We start from the raw sequence: 13,765 nt of genomic DNA, 5'->3' as shown, positions 1-13,765 counted from the left end.
TTAGTAGAGACGGGGTTTCACCGTGTTAGCCAGGATGGTCTCGATCTCCTGACCTCGTGATCCGCCCGTCTCGGCCTCCCAAAGTGCTGGGATTACAGGCTTGAGCCACCGCGCCCGGCAACATTCAGCATTTTAAAGGTCATAGAAAAAGCACTAAACGTAGTGTCTGCCTTCACAATGCTTACTGGCCAGTTTCATAGACAAGACACATATATAAAATCATTCAACAAGTACATATGAACCAAGGCCAGGCACAGTGGCTCATGCCTATAATCCCAGCACTTTGGAAGCCCAAAGCAGGCGGATCACCTGAGGTCAGGAGTTTGAGACCAGCCTGGTCAGCATGGTGAAACACCATCTGTACTAAAAATACAAAAATTAGCCGGGCATGGTGGCGCACACCTGTAATCCCAGCTACTTGGGAGGCTGAGGCAGGAGAATCATTTGAACCCGGGAAGTGGAAGTTGTAGTGAGCCGATTTCATGCCACTGCACTCCAGCCTGGGTGACAGAGCAAAACTCTGTCTCAAAAAAAAAAAAAAAAAAAAAAAAACAGAACAGAAGAATAACAGTTACATACGAATTTGTATAGGACTAAGGAGGGTCAGAGAAAGGGACAGGCTGGAATAACTAGGGAGATTTTGTGAAGCAAGAAGTAGGATTTTAATTGAGTCTTGAAGGATGAGTAGGATTTAAATAGGCAGAGGGAAGAGAATGAGGACTTTCCAAATAGTGAGAGCAGAATGAACAAAGGTGGAAGAGGAGGCCATGGATTGGGCAGAGTACTATAAAAGATGACTCTGGCCGAGGTGGGCGGATTGCCTGAGCTCAGGAGTTTGAGACCAGCCTGGGCAAGACGACGAAACCCCGTCTCTACTAAAAAATACGAAAACTTAGCCGGGCATGACAGCATGCGCCTGTAGTCCCAGCTATTTGGGAGGCTGAGGTAGAAGAATGGGTTGAACCCAGGAGGTCGAAGTTGCAGTGAACCAAGATGGCGCCATTGCACTCCAGGTTTTTTTGAGACTCTGTCTCAAAAAAAAAAAAAAAAAAAAAAAAAGGTGGCCCTGAGTGGAGCAGGAGGTTTGTGATTGGTCCAGAGAGGAATGAAGCTGGAGCCATGTTATCGTTTTCACAGTATGCCGTCCTTTCCCCTAATCCCTTCACTATAGTCCTTCCTCCTGTTCCTGTAGGTGAAGGATGATTCCAGGGCCCTGACTTTAGGAGCACTGACACTGCCTCTGGCCCGCCTGCTGACTGCCCCAGAACTCACCCTGGACCAGTGGTTCCAGCTTAGCAGCTCTGGCCCAAACTCCAGACTCTACATTAAACTAGTCATGAGGGTATGGAAACGGAGGAGGTACTGAGGTGTGGGGGAAAGGCCTGTTCATTCTTTGGTATTAAGAGTAAGCAAAGGGAGCCTCCTAAGATTAAATGAACTAATACATGTAGAAGTGCCAAGCAGGCACAAAAACATATTGATCTGACTGGTGGAAGGAATGGCTTATGAGTTGAAGGGGTGTGGAGGGAAGCCTCTAGAGATGAGCCCAGCCAAGGCAGCACCTAGTTCCCCTGTCACAGCCCCTCCTCTACCCCACCCCACATGCCTTGCCTGCTAGTGGCGAGCTGCACTTCTTTGATTTGACATCACACTACCCTTCCCAGATCCTGTACTTGGATTCATCAGAAATATGCTTCCCCACTGTGCCTGGTAGTCCTGGTGCTTGGGACGTGGACAGTGAGAGTCCCCAGAGAGGCAGCAGTGTGGATGCCCCACCTCGACCCTGTCACACTACTCCTGATAGCCAGTTTGGGACTGAGGTGAGTCTATATCTGGAAAGGACTAGGGTCTGTTTGCCTGCTAAGTGTGCAAAGCCTGTTTCAGGGCAGATTCTGACAGGTCTCTCTCCCTTTGCCATCTGGTGCTGCCCTGTCCCTTTTGCAGCATGTGCTTCGGATCCATGTATTAGAGGCCCAGGACCTGATTGCCAAAGACCGTTTCTTGGGGGGACTGGTGAAGGGCAAGTCAGACCCCTATGTCAAACTAAAGCTGGCAGGACGAAGCTTCCGGAGCCATGTTGTTCGGGAAGATCTCAATCCCCGCTGGAATGAGGTTTTTGAGGTCAGAATTGAATGGCTGTGACTCCTGGTTCTGCCCCATTTTTCCCCAATCCCAAAAGTGGTCCAGAAACCTCTGAGGTTCAGTTGACTGGGGGGTCTGGTCGTTTGCAGAGGAAAAGGAGAGAATCCTCTTTCATCTGCACTATTGTCTCCCACTAGGTGATTGTCACATCAGTTCCAGGCCAAGAGCTAGAGGTTGAAGTCTTTGACAAGGACTTGGACAAGGATGATTTTCTGGGCAGGTGAGAGCATAGGAGTCTAGGTGAAAAACAGGCTGGGGCTCTTTAGGCCATGGAGTCTGGCCTCCTTGGTTCTCACCATCTAGCTTTTGTCTTAATCTTTCTCTTCCACAGGTGTAAAGTGAGTCTCACCACAGTCTTAAACAGTGGCTTCCTTGATGAGGTGAGCATGGAATTAGAGTCAACGACCCCTCCTGATCCTGCCCTTGCCTCCTTCTCATAGTTCTCCTGTCTGCATATCCCCAAGTCTTCACCCTGCCTACTTCCACAGTGGCTGACCCTGGAGGATGTCCCATCTGGCCGCCTGCACTTGCGCCTGGAGCGTCTCACCCCCCGTCCCACTGCTGCTGAGTTAGAGGAGGTAGGGCAGGAGACTGGAGGAAGGAAGAGACCCAAGATGGGGCAGGATGAGCTCTTCTCTTAGTGTTCAGGCCACATGCCAGAACCCAAGGTGTCAGTTACCACTCCCCAGCCCCGTGTGCCCCCCAACAGGTGCTGCAGGTGAATAGTTTGATCCAGACTCAGAAGAGTGCGGAGCTGGCCGCGGCCCTGCTATCCGTCTATATGGAGCGGGCAGAGGACCTGCCGGTGAGATCCCACTCCCCACGCCCCATAACTTCCTGGCCCTTCTTCCACCTCCCTCTGGTTTGGATGCTCCTGGAGTATTTGGAATAGGAAAAATGGCCCCTCTCTTTCTGAGGGTGGTGCACGGGTGGGAAAAATTATCTGTTCGAGGCCACGGGGTAGTGGCTGCCAAGTAATAATGGAGACATGGCTGCTGGCTATGGATATAATTTGTGAGGGCGATCTGCCTAACTAGGTCCAAATTTAAGACTAACACAGTATTCTCTTTCTAGCTGCGAAAAGGCACCAAGCCCCCCAACCCTTATGCTACTCTCACTGTGGGAGATACTTCTCATAAAACCAAGGTATGAAGAAATGCTGCAGGGTAAAAATGGGAGGGACAAGAGGAATAAGAGTATCAGCCGCTGATAGTAAGCCCTCATCTCCACCAGACTGTTTCACAAACTTCAGCCCCTGTCTGGGATGAGAGTGCCTCTTTTCTCATCAGGAAACCATACACTGAGAGCCTGGAGTTGCAGGTACTGTAAATTCATTCTTCAAATATTTAGCAAATTTCTGCCATGGCCAGGCAGTAAACCAGGCACAGAGCATTCAGAGATCAGATAAAAGATTGACTGGTTTTTATTTGTTTTTTTTTTTTTTGAGACAGAGTCTTGCTCTGTCACCCAGGCTGGAGTGCAGTGGCGCTATCTTGGCTCACTGCAAGCTCCGCCTCCTGGGTTCACGCCATTCTCCTGCCTCAGTCTCCCTAGTAGCTGGGACTACAGGCGCCCGCCACCACACCTGGCTAAGTTTTGCATTTTTTTTTAGTAGAGATGGAGTTTCATCATGTTAGCCAGGATGGTCTCGAACTCCTGACCTCAGGTGATCCGCCCACCTTGGCCTCCCAAAATGCTTTGAATATAGGTGTGAGCCACTGCACCCAGCCAAAAGTCTGACTTCTTATCTTTATGGAGCTCACACTCTGTTTTGGGAGAAAAATAACCAGATAAAACTTCCAGAATGATAACTGAGGTAAAAGGGACTGTGGGGAAGAAAGGAAGGGTTCAGGCTGGGGGGGAAAAGCTGGAGATAGAAAGGCATCTTTAGATGACCCTGAGCTTGAGGGTAGAGTCTTTTTTTTTTTTTTTTTTTGAGACTAGAGTCTCGCTGTTGTTGCCCAGGCTAGAGTGCAATGGTGCCATCTCAGCTCGCTGCAACCTCCGCCTCCTAGGTTCAAGTGGTTCAGGTTCTCCTGATTCAGCCACCAGCATAGCTGGGATTACATGCACATGCCACCACGCCCAGCCAATTTTTAGTAGAGATAGGGTTTCGCCATGTTGGCCAGGCTGGTCTCGAACTCCTGACCTCAGGTTATCCATCCACGTCAGCCTCCCCAAGTGCTGGGATTACAGGTGTGAGCCACTGCACCTGGCCTTTTTTTTTTTTTTTTTAAGACAAGGTGTTACTCTGTCGCCCAGGCTGGAGTGCAGTGGTGCAATCAGGGCTCACTACAGCCTCAACTCCTGGGCTCTAGCAATCCTCCCCCCTCAGCTGGGATAACAGGTGCACACTACCACACCCAGCTAATTTTTGTATTTTTTTGTGGAGATGAGGTTTTGCCATGTCGTCCAGGCTGGTCTCGAACTCCTGGACTCAAGCATTCTGCCCACCTCAGCATCTAAAGTGCTGGGATTACAAGCATGAGAACCGCGCCCCAGCCTAAGGGTAGATTTACCAGTTCTTTCGGACCAAGGAAAGAAGAGCAGGAAAACTCGTTAGGCTGAGAAAAAAATGGAGGAGAGAGAAGGCATATTTATTATAGATCAGAGAGGCAGGTAGAGCAAGATCAGAGGGGCTGTTGAATAATATGCTAGAAATACGGATTTTATCCTAAGGCTTAGAGAAGCCTTTATTTATTATTTTTTTGAGATGGAGTCTTGCTCTGTTGCCCAGGCTGGAGTACAGTGATACGGCCTCGGCTCACTGCAACCTCCACCTCCTGGGTTTAATCGATTCTCCTGCCTCAGTCTCCCGAGTAGATGGGATTATAGGTGCTCGCCACCACACCCAGCTAATTTTTGTATTTTTAATAGAGACGGGGTTTCTCCATGTTGGTCAGGCTGGTCTCTAAATCCTGACCTCAGGTGATCCACCGCCTCAGCCTCCCAGAGTGCTGGAATTACAGGCGTGAGCCACCGCACCCAGCCAGGCAAGCCTTTAATGAGAGGTCATGTATCCAGATTTGCATTCTGGGAAGATCATGGGGATAAAAGGGTAAAGAATGGACTGGAGAGGGACAACACTGGGGGCAGGGAGATCAGTGAGGAGACTGTTAGAGCAGTCAAAGCAAGAAGCGACTAAAGCCTGATGGGATTGGAAGATTGCTGTGATATGGAGCAGGTGGAGGAGCAAGGAGCAGCCTAGACTCTGGGGTTTTTGGCACAGGGTGACTGGATGGATAAGGGTGCTGTTGCTGACTTAGGGAGTGCACAGAGAGGGAATTTTTGAATTTGAGATCTCTGCAGGACATCGAGGAAAGACATGCAGAAAACAAATCTATTGCCCATGAGGTGTTCCTCCTTTGCCCTCTTACTGGAACATCATGAGCAAGCAACCACTCGCAAGGGCAGTCATGGGTGAGATCTCTTAACCAGTGGGGAGGGTGAGAAGGAGACAAAAGATGGCCATGAGCCATCTACAGGTGTGGGCCACCATGCCCGACCGAAATTAGTAGAATTTAAAATAACATAACTTAATGCTAGCAGAGTAGAAAGGAAGTACAAGTGAGCTCAATTCTTCATCTTTTATAGCAGGGAATCAATAGATACTACAAGCACATTAGAATTCTGTGAGAACAAAGAAAACAGGACAGTTTTAAAGGTTGTTACATTTGGAATATAGCACTGGGAGTAGGATGGGCAGGAAACATTTAGTTCTCTTTTTACTGTTGTTTTCTGTACTCTGTGCAGGTATTACTGGTATACTTTCTGAAAGCTTATAAGGTAAAGATGGTCCACTCTACTCTGGTTAAGAAAGGAAGGACAAGGCCGGGCGCGGTGGCTCACACCTGTAATCCCAGCACTTTGGGAGGCCGAGACGGGCGGATCACAAGGGCAGGAGATCAAGACCATCCTGGCTAACCCGGTGAAACCCCGTCTCTACTAAAAAATACAAAAAACTAGCCGGGCGAGGTGGCGGGCGCCTGTAGTCCCAGCTACTCGGGAGGCTGAGGCAGGAGAATGGTGTAAACCCGGGAGGCGGAACTTGCAGTGAACTGAGATCCGGCCACTGCACTCCAGCCTGGGTGACGGAGTGAGACTCCGTCTCAAAAAAAAAAAAAAAAAAAAAAAAAGAAAGGAAGGACAGGCCAGGCACAGTGGCTCACACCTGTAATCCTAGCACTTTGGGAGGCCGAGGTGGGTGGATCACCTGAGGTCACGAGTTTGAGACCAGCCTGACCAACATGGAGAAACCCCAGCTCTACTAAAAATACAAAATCGAGTGGGCGCGGTGGCAGGTGCCTGTAATCCCAGCTACTCAGGAGACTGAGGCAGGAGAATCGTTTGAACCCGGGAGGCGGAGGTTGTGGTGAGACCAGGTGGCGCCACTGCACTCCATCCTGGACAACAAGAGCAAAACTCCTCTCAAAAAAAAAAAAAAAACAGGAAGGAAGGACAGAGGGACTAGCAACTGTTACCATGGCCTCCCTGCCTTTCTCAAAGGGCAATCTCACCAAACCACCTATGAGTGCAAGCGTTTGGACCTTTACCACCAGGATTAACTCATTTGTGGATGCATTCGCCTCCTGATCATGGTCCTGTTGCCCCACAGGTTCGGGGTGAGGGCACTGGCCTGCTGGGCTCATTATCCCTGCCCCTCTCAGAGCTCCTCGTGGCTGACCAGCTCTGCTTGGACCGCTGGTTTACACTCAGCAGTGGTCAGGGGCAGGTGCTACTGAGAGCACAGCTAGGGGTGAGTGACAGGAGATGGTGGGCAGGATGAGAGGGAGGAGGGGAGGGCCTTCACAGCTGAGGGACACCCAGGAGGGTGGGAACAGAGGGCTGTGTCCTTAGACTGAGGGAACTGAGAGAACTCTGCCTAGCTCACAGCTTTCTTGCCCCTAGATCCTGGTGTCCCAGCACTCAGGAGTGGAAGCTCATAGCCACAGCTACAGCCACAGCTCCTCATCCCTGAGTGAAGAACCAGAGCTCTGGGGGGGACCCCCTCACATCACCTCCTCAGCCCCAGAGCTCCGGCAGCGCCTCACACATGTTGACAGGTAAAGGGCTGGCACAGGAAGGTGGGATGCAGTCAGAAATAAAAAGTATTACAGGTTCACTAGGCTCTAGCTTTTCCCAGACCTACTGATATTTCTCCACAGTCCCCTCGAAGCTCCAGCCGGGCCTCTGGGCCAGGTGAAACTGACTGTGTGGTACTACAGTGAAGAACGAAAGCTGGTCAGCATTGTTCATGGTTGCCGGTGAGACCCCATCCCTTCCCTCCCGTCCTCCAGGTCGCCTCCATCCCTTCCCTCGGGTTACCGTATCACCTACATCCTCCTGTTGTAGGGCCCTTCGACAGAATGGACGCGATCCTCCTGATCCCTATGTGTCACTGTTGCTGCTGCCAGACAAGAACCGAGGCACCAAGAGGAAGACCTCACAGAAGAAGAGGACCCTGAGTCCTGAATTTAATGAACGGTCAGTCAGTGGCATTCAGGTGGAGGGAGGGCAGCCTTGGAAAGGACTCCTGGCCCCTAACACCCAGTCCTACCCCAGGTTTGAGTGGGAACTCCCCCTGGATGAGGCCCTGAGACGAAAGCTGGATGTCTCTGTCAAGTCTAATTCCTCCTTCATGTCAAGAGAGCGTGAGCTGCTGGGGAAGGTAAGAGGGCAGGATGGCAGGGCAGAGGTGAGGGCTGGAAGCTGCTGGTACCAAGGTTATAGTCCCTGTGAGGAAGGAAGTACCCCAGGTGATCCTTTAGAGGTGACTCTGTCACCTCTGCAATGGTTTGCGACAAGTATGTGATGAAGGAGTAAGGTCTTTGGAGATTTCAAAACGGCATCATCAGAATGAGATCCTGTCTCAAAAAATAAAAAGATAACATCTTTCCCCCACCATCCTCCAACACAGGTGCAGTTGGACCTAGCTGAGACAGACCTTTCCCAGGGTGTAGCCCGGTGGTGAGTGTCTGCGTGGGTGGGGGTGGTCTGGATATTTCAGTGGGAGAAATTCCAATCATAGGAAAGGAAAAAAAGATACAATCTCAGCAGAGAACCATTGATTTTATGAAGTAGCGAAGCCCTTGGATCGTGTCTCATTTATAAATAAGACGACACAAGAGTCATCTTTCTACATGAGCCCTCTCGTTTTCACAGGTATGACCTGATGGACGACAAGGACAAGGGCAGCTCCTAGGAGCTGGCGAGTCCCAGCCTGACTCTGCTCTGTCTTCCTGCCTTCGTCTCGCTCTGTCACCGCCTCAATGTGATGAGCCCAAAGCTAGGGTCCAAGGGCAGAGCCTGTGCCCTTCAGCCCTTTCACCTAACAGGCCCATATTCGGGCCTTTGACCAAAGAGAAGAACCGTATGTTCCCTTTACTGCATGGCCTTTATCCTTCTGGGCCCTTGGGGTGGGGACCTGAGCTGGCTGTTTCCTGCTCTGCCTGCACATTGTTCTCCCTTCCTCCCAATTCCTCAGGGCCTCCAGTATCTGTGCCTGGCCACTGGCAGCACTAGCAGTGGTATTAGCTTATGCCAAATACAGCTTTGAAAGGATCTTTGTTTCTTTAACTAGATGGTCACCTTCTTCCCTACCACACATGGGTGGGAAGGTGGACAGGCTAACCTCTCCAGCTGTGAGTCTCTTAGACTACTGCATGTAGCAAATGTTCAGCAGCTCAGGCCCCCATGTCCAGTTTTGTCCCCACTCTTCTCAACCCTGTCCTGAAAATTCTACTGCTCTGATGGCTGGGGCCAGTCTCTTGTCACTTTGGAAGCTGGGGACACTTGGATTCTACCGAAGCCTCCAAGTAGTGGCATATCAGTTTTGGAGCTCCTAGCTGGTGATACACAGAGAGCTTTGGAGGACTTGGGACAGCTGGGCCAATTTTTTTGCCCAAGTGCCTAGGCTGCTAACTCACCGACTAGAACTGAATCTGGTACTCTTTAGTTTTGCACCAACTCCGCCAAGCCACTGTATCTTACATTAAACATCATACTTAAACCAGCTGTGGTTCTTTTCCTTAAGGATGGGGAATCAATCTACCCACCTGATGTTTATTCCAACTGTCAAAAGCCTTTATCCAATTCGTGAATCGTGTCAGTTTAATTAATGGTCAAAGCCTACTAAGGTTGCAGCCACCAAGAATGTTGAGGATGGTCACGAGACCTGTGTAAAGTAGCTGCTGTTGCATTTCAGGTGAGACTCATTTCCAGTCACAGTGATGAACTCTGTTACCCATCCAACTTGTCTGCTGACCACTATGGGCTTTCTAGGGAAGGGATTCCTAAACCTGGTAAACCTGGGAGCTCTGTGCCACTGCCCAGGCTCCTGGTGTCTCCGTGCCATCAGGGCATGCTCAGGTACATTCAAAAGGGCTTCAGGCCCATCTGACAGGAGCTACACCCATTTCCATCATCTGTTCACTTTGAACTCTGCTCCTTGCAGGAACTTTCCTGGAGTGCAAGCTAGAGAAGCTGTGCTCCATCTGTTCTGCCAACTGAAAGCAGAGAGATGGACAGAGTGAACTACTGAAGACAGGGTCACTGGCATAGGAACGTGGGGATTTCATAACTGCCTCAGGGAGACTACCATCTTCTCTTGAAAAATACAAACCTCAGGATGCTGCCCACTGGGAGATGAGGGAAGACTCAGGGGAAAGGATTAAGCTCAGTTCCACAAGTTGTCAAAATTTGCTTAATTAGCAAAAACTGAATTTAAACTCCACATTGTCCACAAACTCAACCTCTATGTTTTCAGTGACCCTTTTGTATTCACTGCTGGTTCCTCTGCCATCTCCACTTCCTTCCCATCAACGTAAGAGGACCCCAGGCCTTGGCTATGAGCAAGAAGGTCTTATTTGCTCCATTCCCCAACTCCAGCTCTAGAATCATAGGGGGAAAAAACTCCAAAAACAGAGCAGAGAAACTTAATTTTTAAGGTCTCTTGTCAAATTTCTAGATACTGGCCGGGTGCAGTGGCTCACGCCTGTAATCCCAGCACTTTGGGAGGCTGAGGCGGGCAGATCACGAGGTCAGGAGATTGAGACCATCCTGGCTAACACAGTGAAACCCTGTCTCTACTAAAAAGACAAAAACTTAGCCGGGTGTGGTGGCGGGTGCCTGTAGTCCCAGCTACTCGGGAAGCTGAGGCAGGAGAATGGCGTGAACCCAGGAAGTGGAGCTTGCAGTGAGCCGAGATGGTGCCACTGCACTCCAGCCTGGGCAACAGAGCAAGACTCTGTCTCAAAAAAAAAAATTCTAGATACTAGCTGGGCATGCAGCCCAAGGCCTGCTGTTCTAGCTGGCTTCAGATAATACAACCTAGGATTTTGCAATGTGTGATTTTAAGAAACATTCTTGAGCTAATTTATCACTTCAAGTAATTACATTTCCAGAAAACTAGAGGACATGGCACAAATTCTCCCATCCCAGAAGGGTCCCTACTCTTTCCTAACCTTTTTGAGTTCAATATATATATATATAAGGGAAGAGGTACTAGTCTACATATTAAATACAAGATGATGGCTAAGTGTGATGGCTCATGCCTGTAATGCCAACACTTAGGGAGGCCGGCCGAGGCAGAGGATCCACAGAAAACCCCCACCCTTAGAAATCATTAGCCAGTCTTGATGGTATGCACCTGTAGTCCCAGCTATTCAGGAGTCTGAGGCAGGAGGATCGCTTGAGCCCAGGAGTTCAAGGTCATAGTGAGCTAGGCTCGTGCCACTCTACTCTGCCCTGGGTGACAGAGACCTTGTCTCCAAAAAAAGAAAGAAAAAAAAAGCAAGATGATGACAACCAGATCAAAAAAAAAAAAATACATACAAGATGAAACACAAAACACAATCGCACTTTTATATATGAAGATGGAACACATTTTAAGGGTCATTAATCACATGAATTAAATATACTTCTGTCATTTCTCAAACAGCTGACTTTTGACACACATACACAATGCATACCTTTTCCAGAGAAAGATATGACTGTATATGGTTATGCGATCACTGATGTTTGCAAATACTATCCTCTTGGAATGTGTTTTTATTGGACCAAACGACATGCTGTAGTTAACTAGGTGTGGCAACACAGTTGTCTACCCAACAGCCATTTCCCCTCTTCCCTACATACAGAATCCCAGAATGTCCCTGGTGGCAGTATGCCAGCCCCAAAAATTAATCAAGATACCCTTTGCTGAATAATCACTTTCCCTTGCAACTTGAAATGACCCTGACCCAGTCGTTTCTAACATCTAACAAGATGTTAGAGGAAGTCAGTTGGGGATTGTAGCATCTAAAGAAGAAAGCCTTCATTGCCCCTTCCTTTCTGTGTAGGTCATTGGTATGAGGATACTATGTCTGGAACTGCAGCAGCCTTTTTTTTTTTTTTTTTTTTCTGAGAGAGTTTCTCTCTTCTCACATAGGCTGGAATGCAAAGGCGTGGTCTCGACTTGTAGCAACCTCCACCTCCTGGGTTCAAACAATTTTCCTGCCTCACCCTCCTGAGTAGCTAGGATTACAGGCACCTGCCACCATGCCCGGCTAATTTTTGTATTTTTAGTAGAGACAGGGTAATCCCAGCACTTTGGGAGGCCGAGGCTGGTGATCACCTGAGCTCAGGAGCCTGACCAACATGGCAAAACCCCGTCTCTATTAAAAATACAAAAAAATTAGGCCAGGCAAAGTGGCTCATGCCTGTAATCCCAACACTTTGGGAGGCCGAGGCGGGAGGATCACAAAGTCAGGAGATCAAGACCAGCCTGGCCAATATGGTGAAACCCAGTCTCTACTAAAAATACAAAAAAAAAAAAAATTAGCTGGGCATGGTGGTGCATGCCTGTAATCCCAGCTACTCGGGAGGCTGAGGAAGGAGAATTGCTTGAACTCAGGAGGCAGAGGTTGCAGTGAGCCAACATTGCGCCACTGCACTCCAGTCTGGGCGACAGAGCAAAACTCCATCTAAAAAAAAAAAAAAAAAAAAAATTAGCCTGGCGTGATGGTGCTGGGATTGCACCACTGCACTCCAGCCTGGGTGACAAGAGTGAGAGTCTGTCTCAAAAAAAAAAAAAAAAAAACTATAACAACTAAATATAAGAAATAGCCAGGGATGGTGGCCCACAAATCTAAGGTTGCAGTGAGCTATGATTGTGCCACTGTATCCAGAGCCTGGTCAACAGAGCAAGCCCCTGTTTCTGGGGGGGAAAGGAAAGGAAATGTATACAGAGGCTGGGCACAATGGCTCACGCCTGTAATCCCAACACTTTAGGAGGCCAAGGAAGGTGGATCACCTGAGGTCAGGAGTTCGAGACCAGCCTGGCCAACATGGCAAAACCTTATCCCTACTAACAATACAAAAAAAAAAAATTAGCCAGGTGTGGTGGCACACACCTGTAATCCCAGCTACTTGGGAGGCTGAGGCATGAGAATCACTTGAACCCAGGAGGTGAGGTGGAGGTTGCAGTGAGCTGAGATGCACCACTGCACTCCAGTCTGGAGGACACAGGAAGACTCTTATCTCCCAAACAAAACACAAAAAGGAATGTATACTGAATAAATGCGCTTGAAGAGAGCAGCTAAAGGGCCCTAATCTCCTTCTGCTTCTCTTCCTCTCAACCTTTTCCACTGTGCTCTCTGGGAGCCTTTTCCACATAACACTTCCCACCCATTCCACCTTTTTTTTTTTTTTGAGGGGGGTACAGAATTTCGCTCGTTGCCCAGGTTGGAGTGCAATGGTGTGATCGAGGCTCACTGCAACTTCCACCTCCCGGGTTCAAGCGATTCTCCTGCCTCAGCCTTCCTGAGTAGGTGGGATTACAGGCATGCACCATCACGCCTGGCTAATTTTGTATTTTTAGTAGAGACGGGGTTTCTCCATGTTGGTCAGGCTGGTCTCCAATTCCTGACCTCAGATGATCCACCTGCCTTGGCCTCCCAAAGTGCTGGGATTACAGGCATGAGCCACTGCGCTTGGCCATACTTTTTTTTTTTTTTTTTAGATGGAGTCACCCTCTGTTGCCCAGGCTGGAGTGCTGTGACACAATCTCGGTTCACTGCAACCTCCACCTCCTGGGATTCTCATGCCTCAGCCTCCCAAGTAGCTGAGATTACAGGTGCCTGCCACCATGCTGGGCTAATTTTTGTATTTTTAGTAGAGACAGGGTTTCACCATGCTGGTCACACTGGTCTCAAACTCCTGACCTCAGATGATCCACCTTCCTTGGCCTCCCAAAGTGTTGGGATTACAGGAATGAGCCACTGTGCCCGGCCTGCTTTTAAAAAAAATTTTTTTGGCCAGGCGCCGTGGCTCAAGCCTGTAATCCCAGCACTTTGGGAGGCTGAGACGGGCGGATCGCGAGGTCAGGAGATGGAGACCATCCTGGTTAACACGGTGAAACCCCGTCTCTACTAAAAAATACAAAAAAACTATCCGGGCGAGGTGGCGGGCGCCTGTAGTCCCAGCTACTCGGGAGGCTGAGGCAGGAGAATGGCGTAAACCCAGGAGGTGGAGCTTGCAGTGAGCTGAGATCCGGCCACTGCACCCCAGCCTGGGCGACAGAGCGAGACTCCATCTCAAAAAACAAACAAACAAACAAAAAACAATCTTAATCATAAATCCTGCC

General features: G+C 49.3%; 1 protein-coding gene across 1 annotated transcript; it reads left to right on the top strand.

Moving 5' to 3' along the window:
- Positions 1 to 1,192: 1,192 nt before the first annotated feature.
- On the top strand, positions 1,193 to 9,154 carry LOC112634589 (extended synaptotagmin-1-like). Its single transcript, XM_025402204.1, has 16 exons — positions 1,193 to 1,342; positions 1,665 to 1,820; positions 1,945 to 2,121; positions 2,280 to 2,362; positions 2,474 to 2,522; positions 2,631 to 2,720; positions 2,852 to 2,947; positions 3,217 to 3,288; positions 3,376 to 3,462; positions 6,758 to 6,898; positions 7,051 to 7,205; positions 7,308 to 7,406; positions 7,495 to 7,626; positions 7,705 to 7,810; positions 8,060 to 8,109; positions 8,305 to 9,154. Exons 1-16 carry the CDS (start codon positions 1,337 to 1,339, stop codon positions 8,342 to 8,344), a joined length of 1,539 nt encoding a protein of 512 aa, XP_025257989.1. The 5' UTR covers positions 1,193 to 1,336; the 3' UTR covers positions 8,345 to 9,154.
- The last annotated feature ends 4,611 nt before the right edge of the window (positions 9,155 to 13,765 follow it).

This window comes from Theropithecus gelada, chromosome 11, assembly GCF_003255815.1.
Source record: "Theropithecus gelada isolate Dixy chromosome 11, Tgel_1.0, whole genome shotgun sequence".
NCBI classification, from domain to species: domain Eukaryota; kingdom Metazoa; phylum Chordata; class Mammalia; order Primates; family Cercopithecidae; genus Theropithecus; species Theropithecus gelada.
Note: the sequence above shows the minus strand (reverse complement) of the source record. Positions and strands in the feature narration are given on the sequence as shown.

Excerpts from the sequence above, each read along its gene's own strand:
- LOC112634589 (XM_025402204.1), top strand. Across the intron at positions 7,407-7,494 it reads AGCATTGTTCATGGTTGCCG|GGCCCTTCGACAGAATGGAC; the intron begins GTGAGACCCCAT and ends CTCCTGTTGTAG. Across the intron at positions 7,627-7,704 it reads AGTCCTGAATTTAATGAACG|GTTTGAGTGGGAACTCCCCC; the intron begins GTCAGTCAGTGG and ends GTCCTACCCCAG.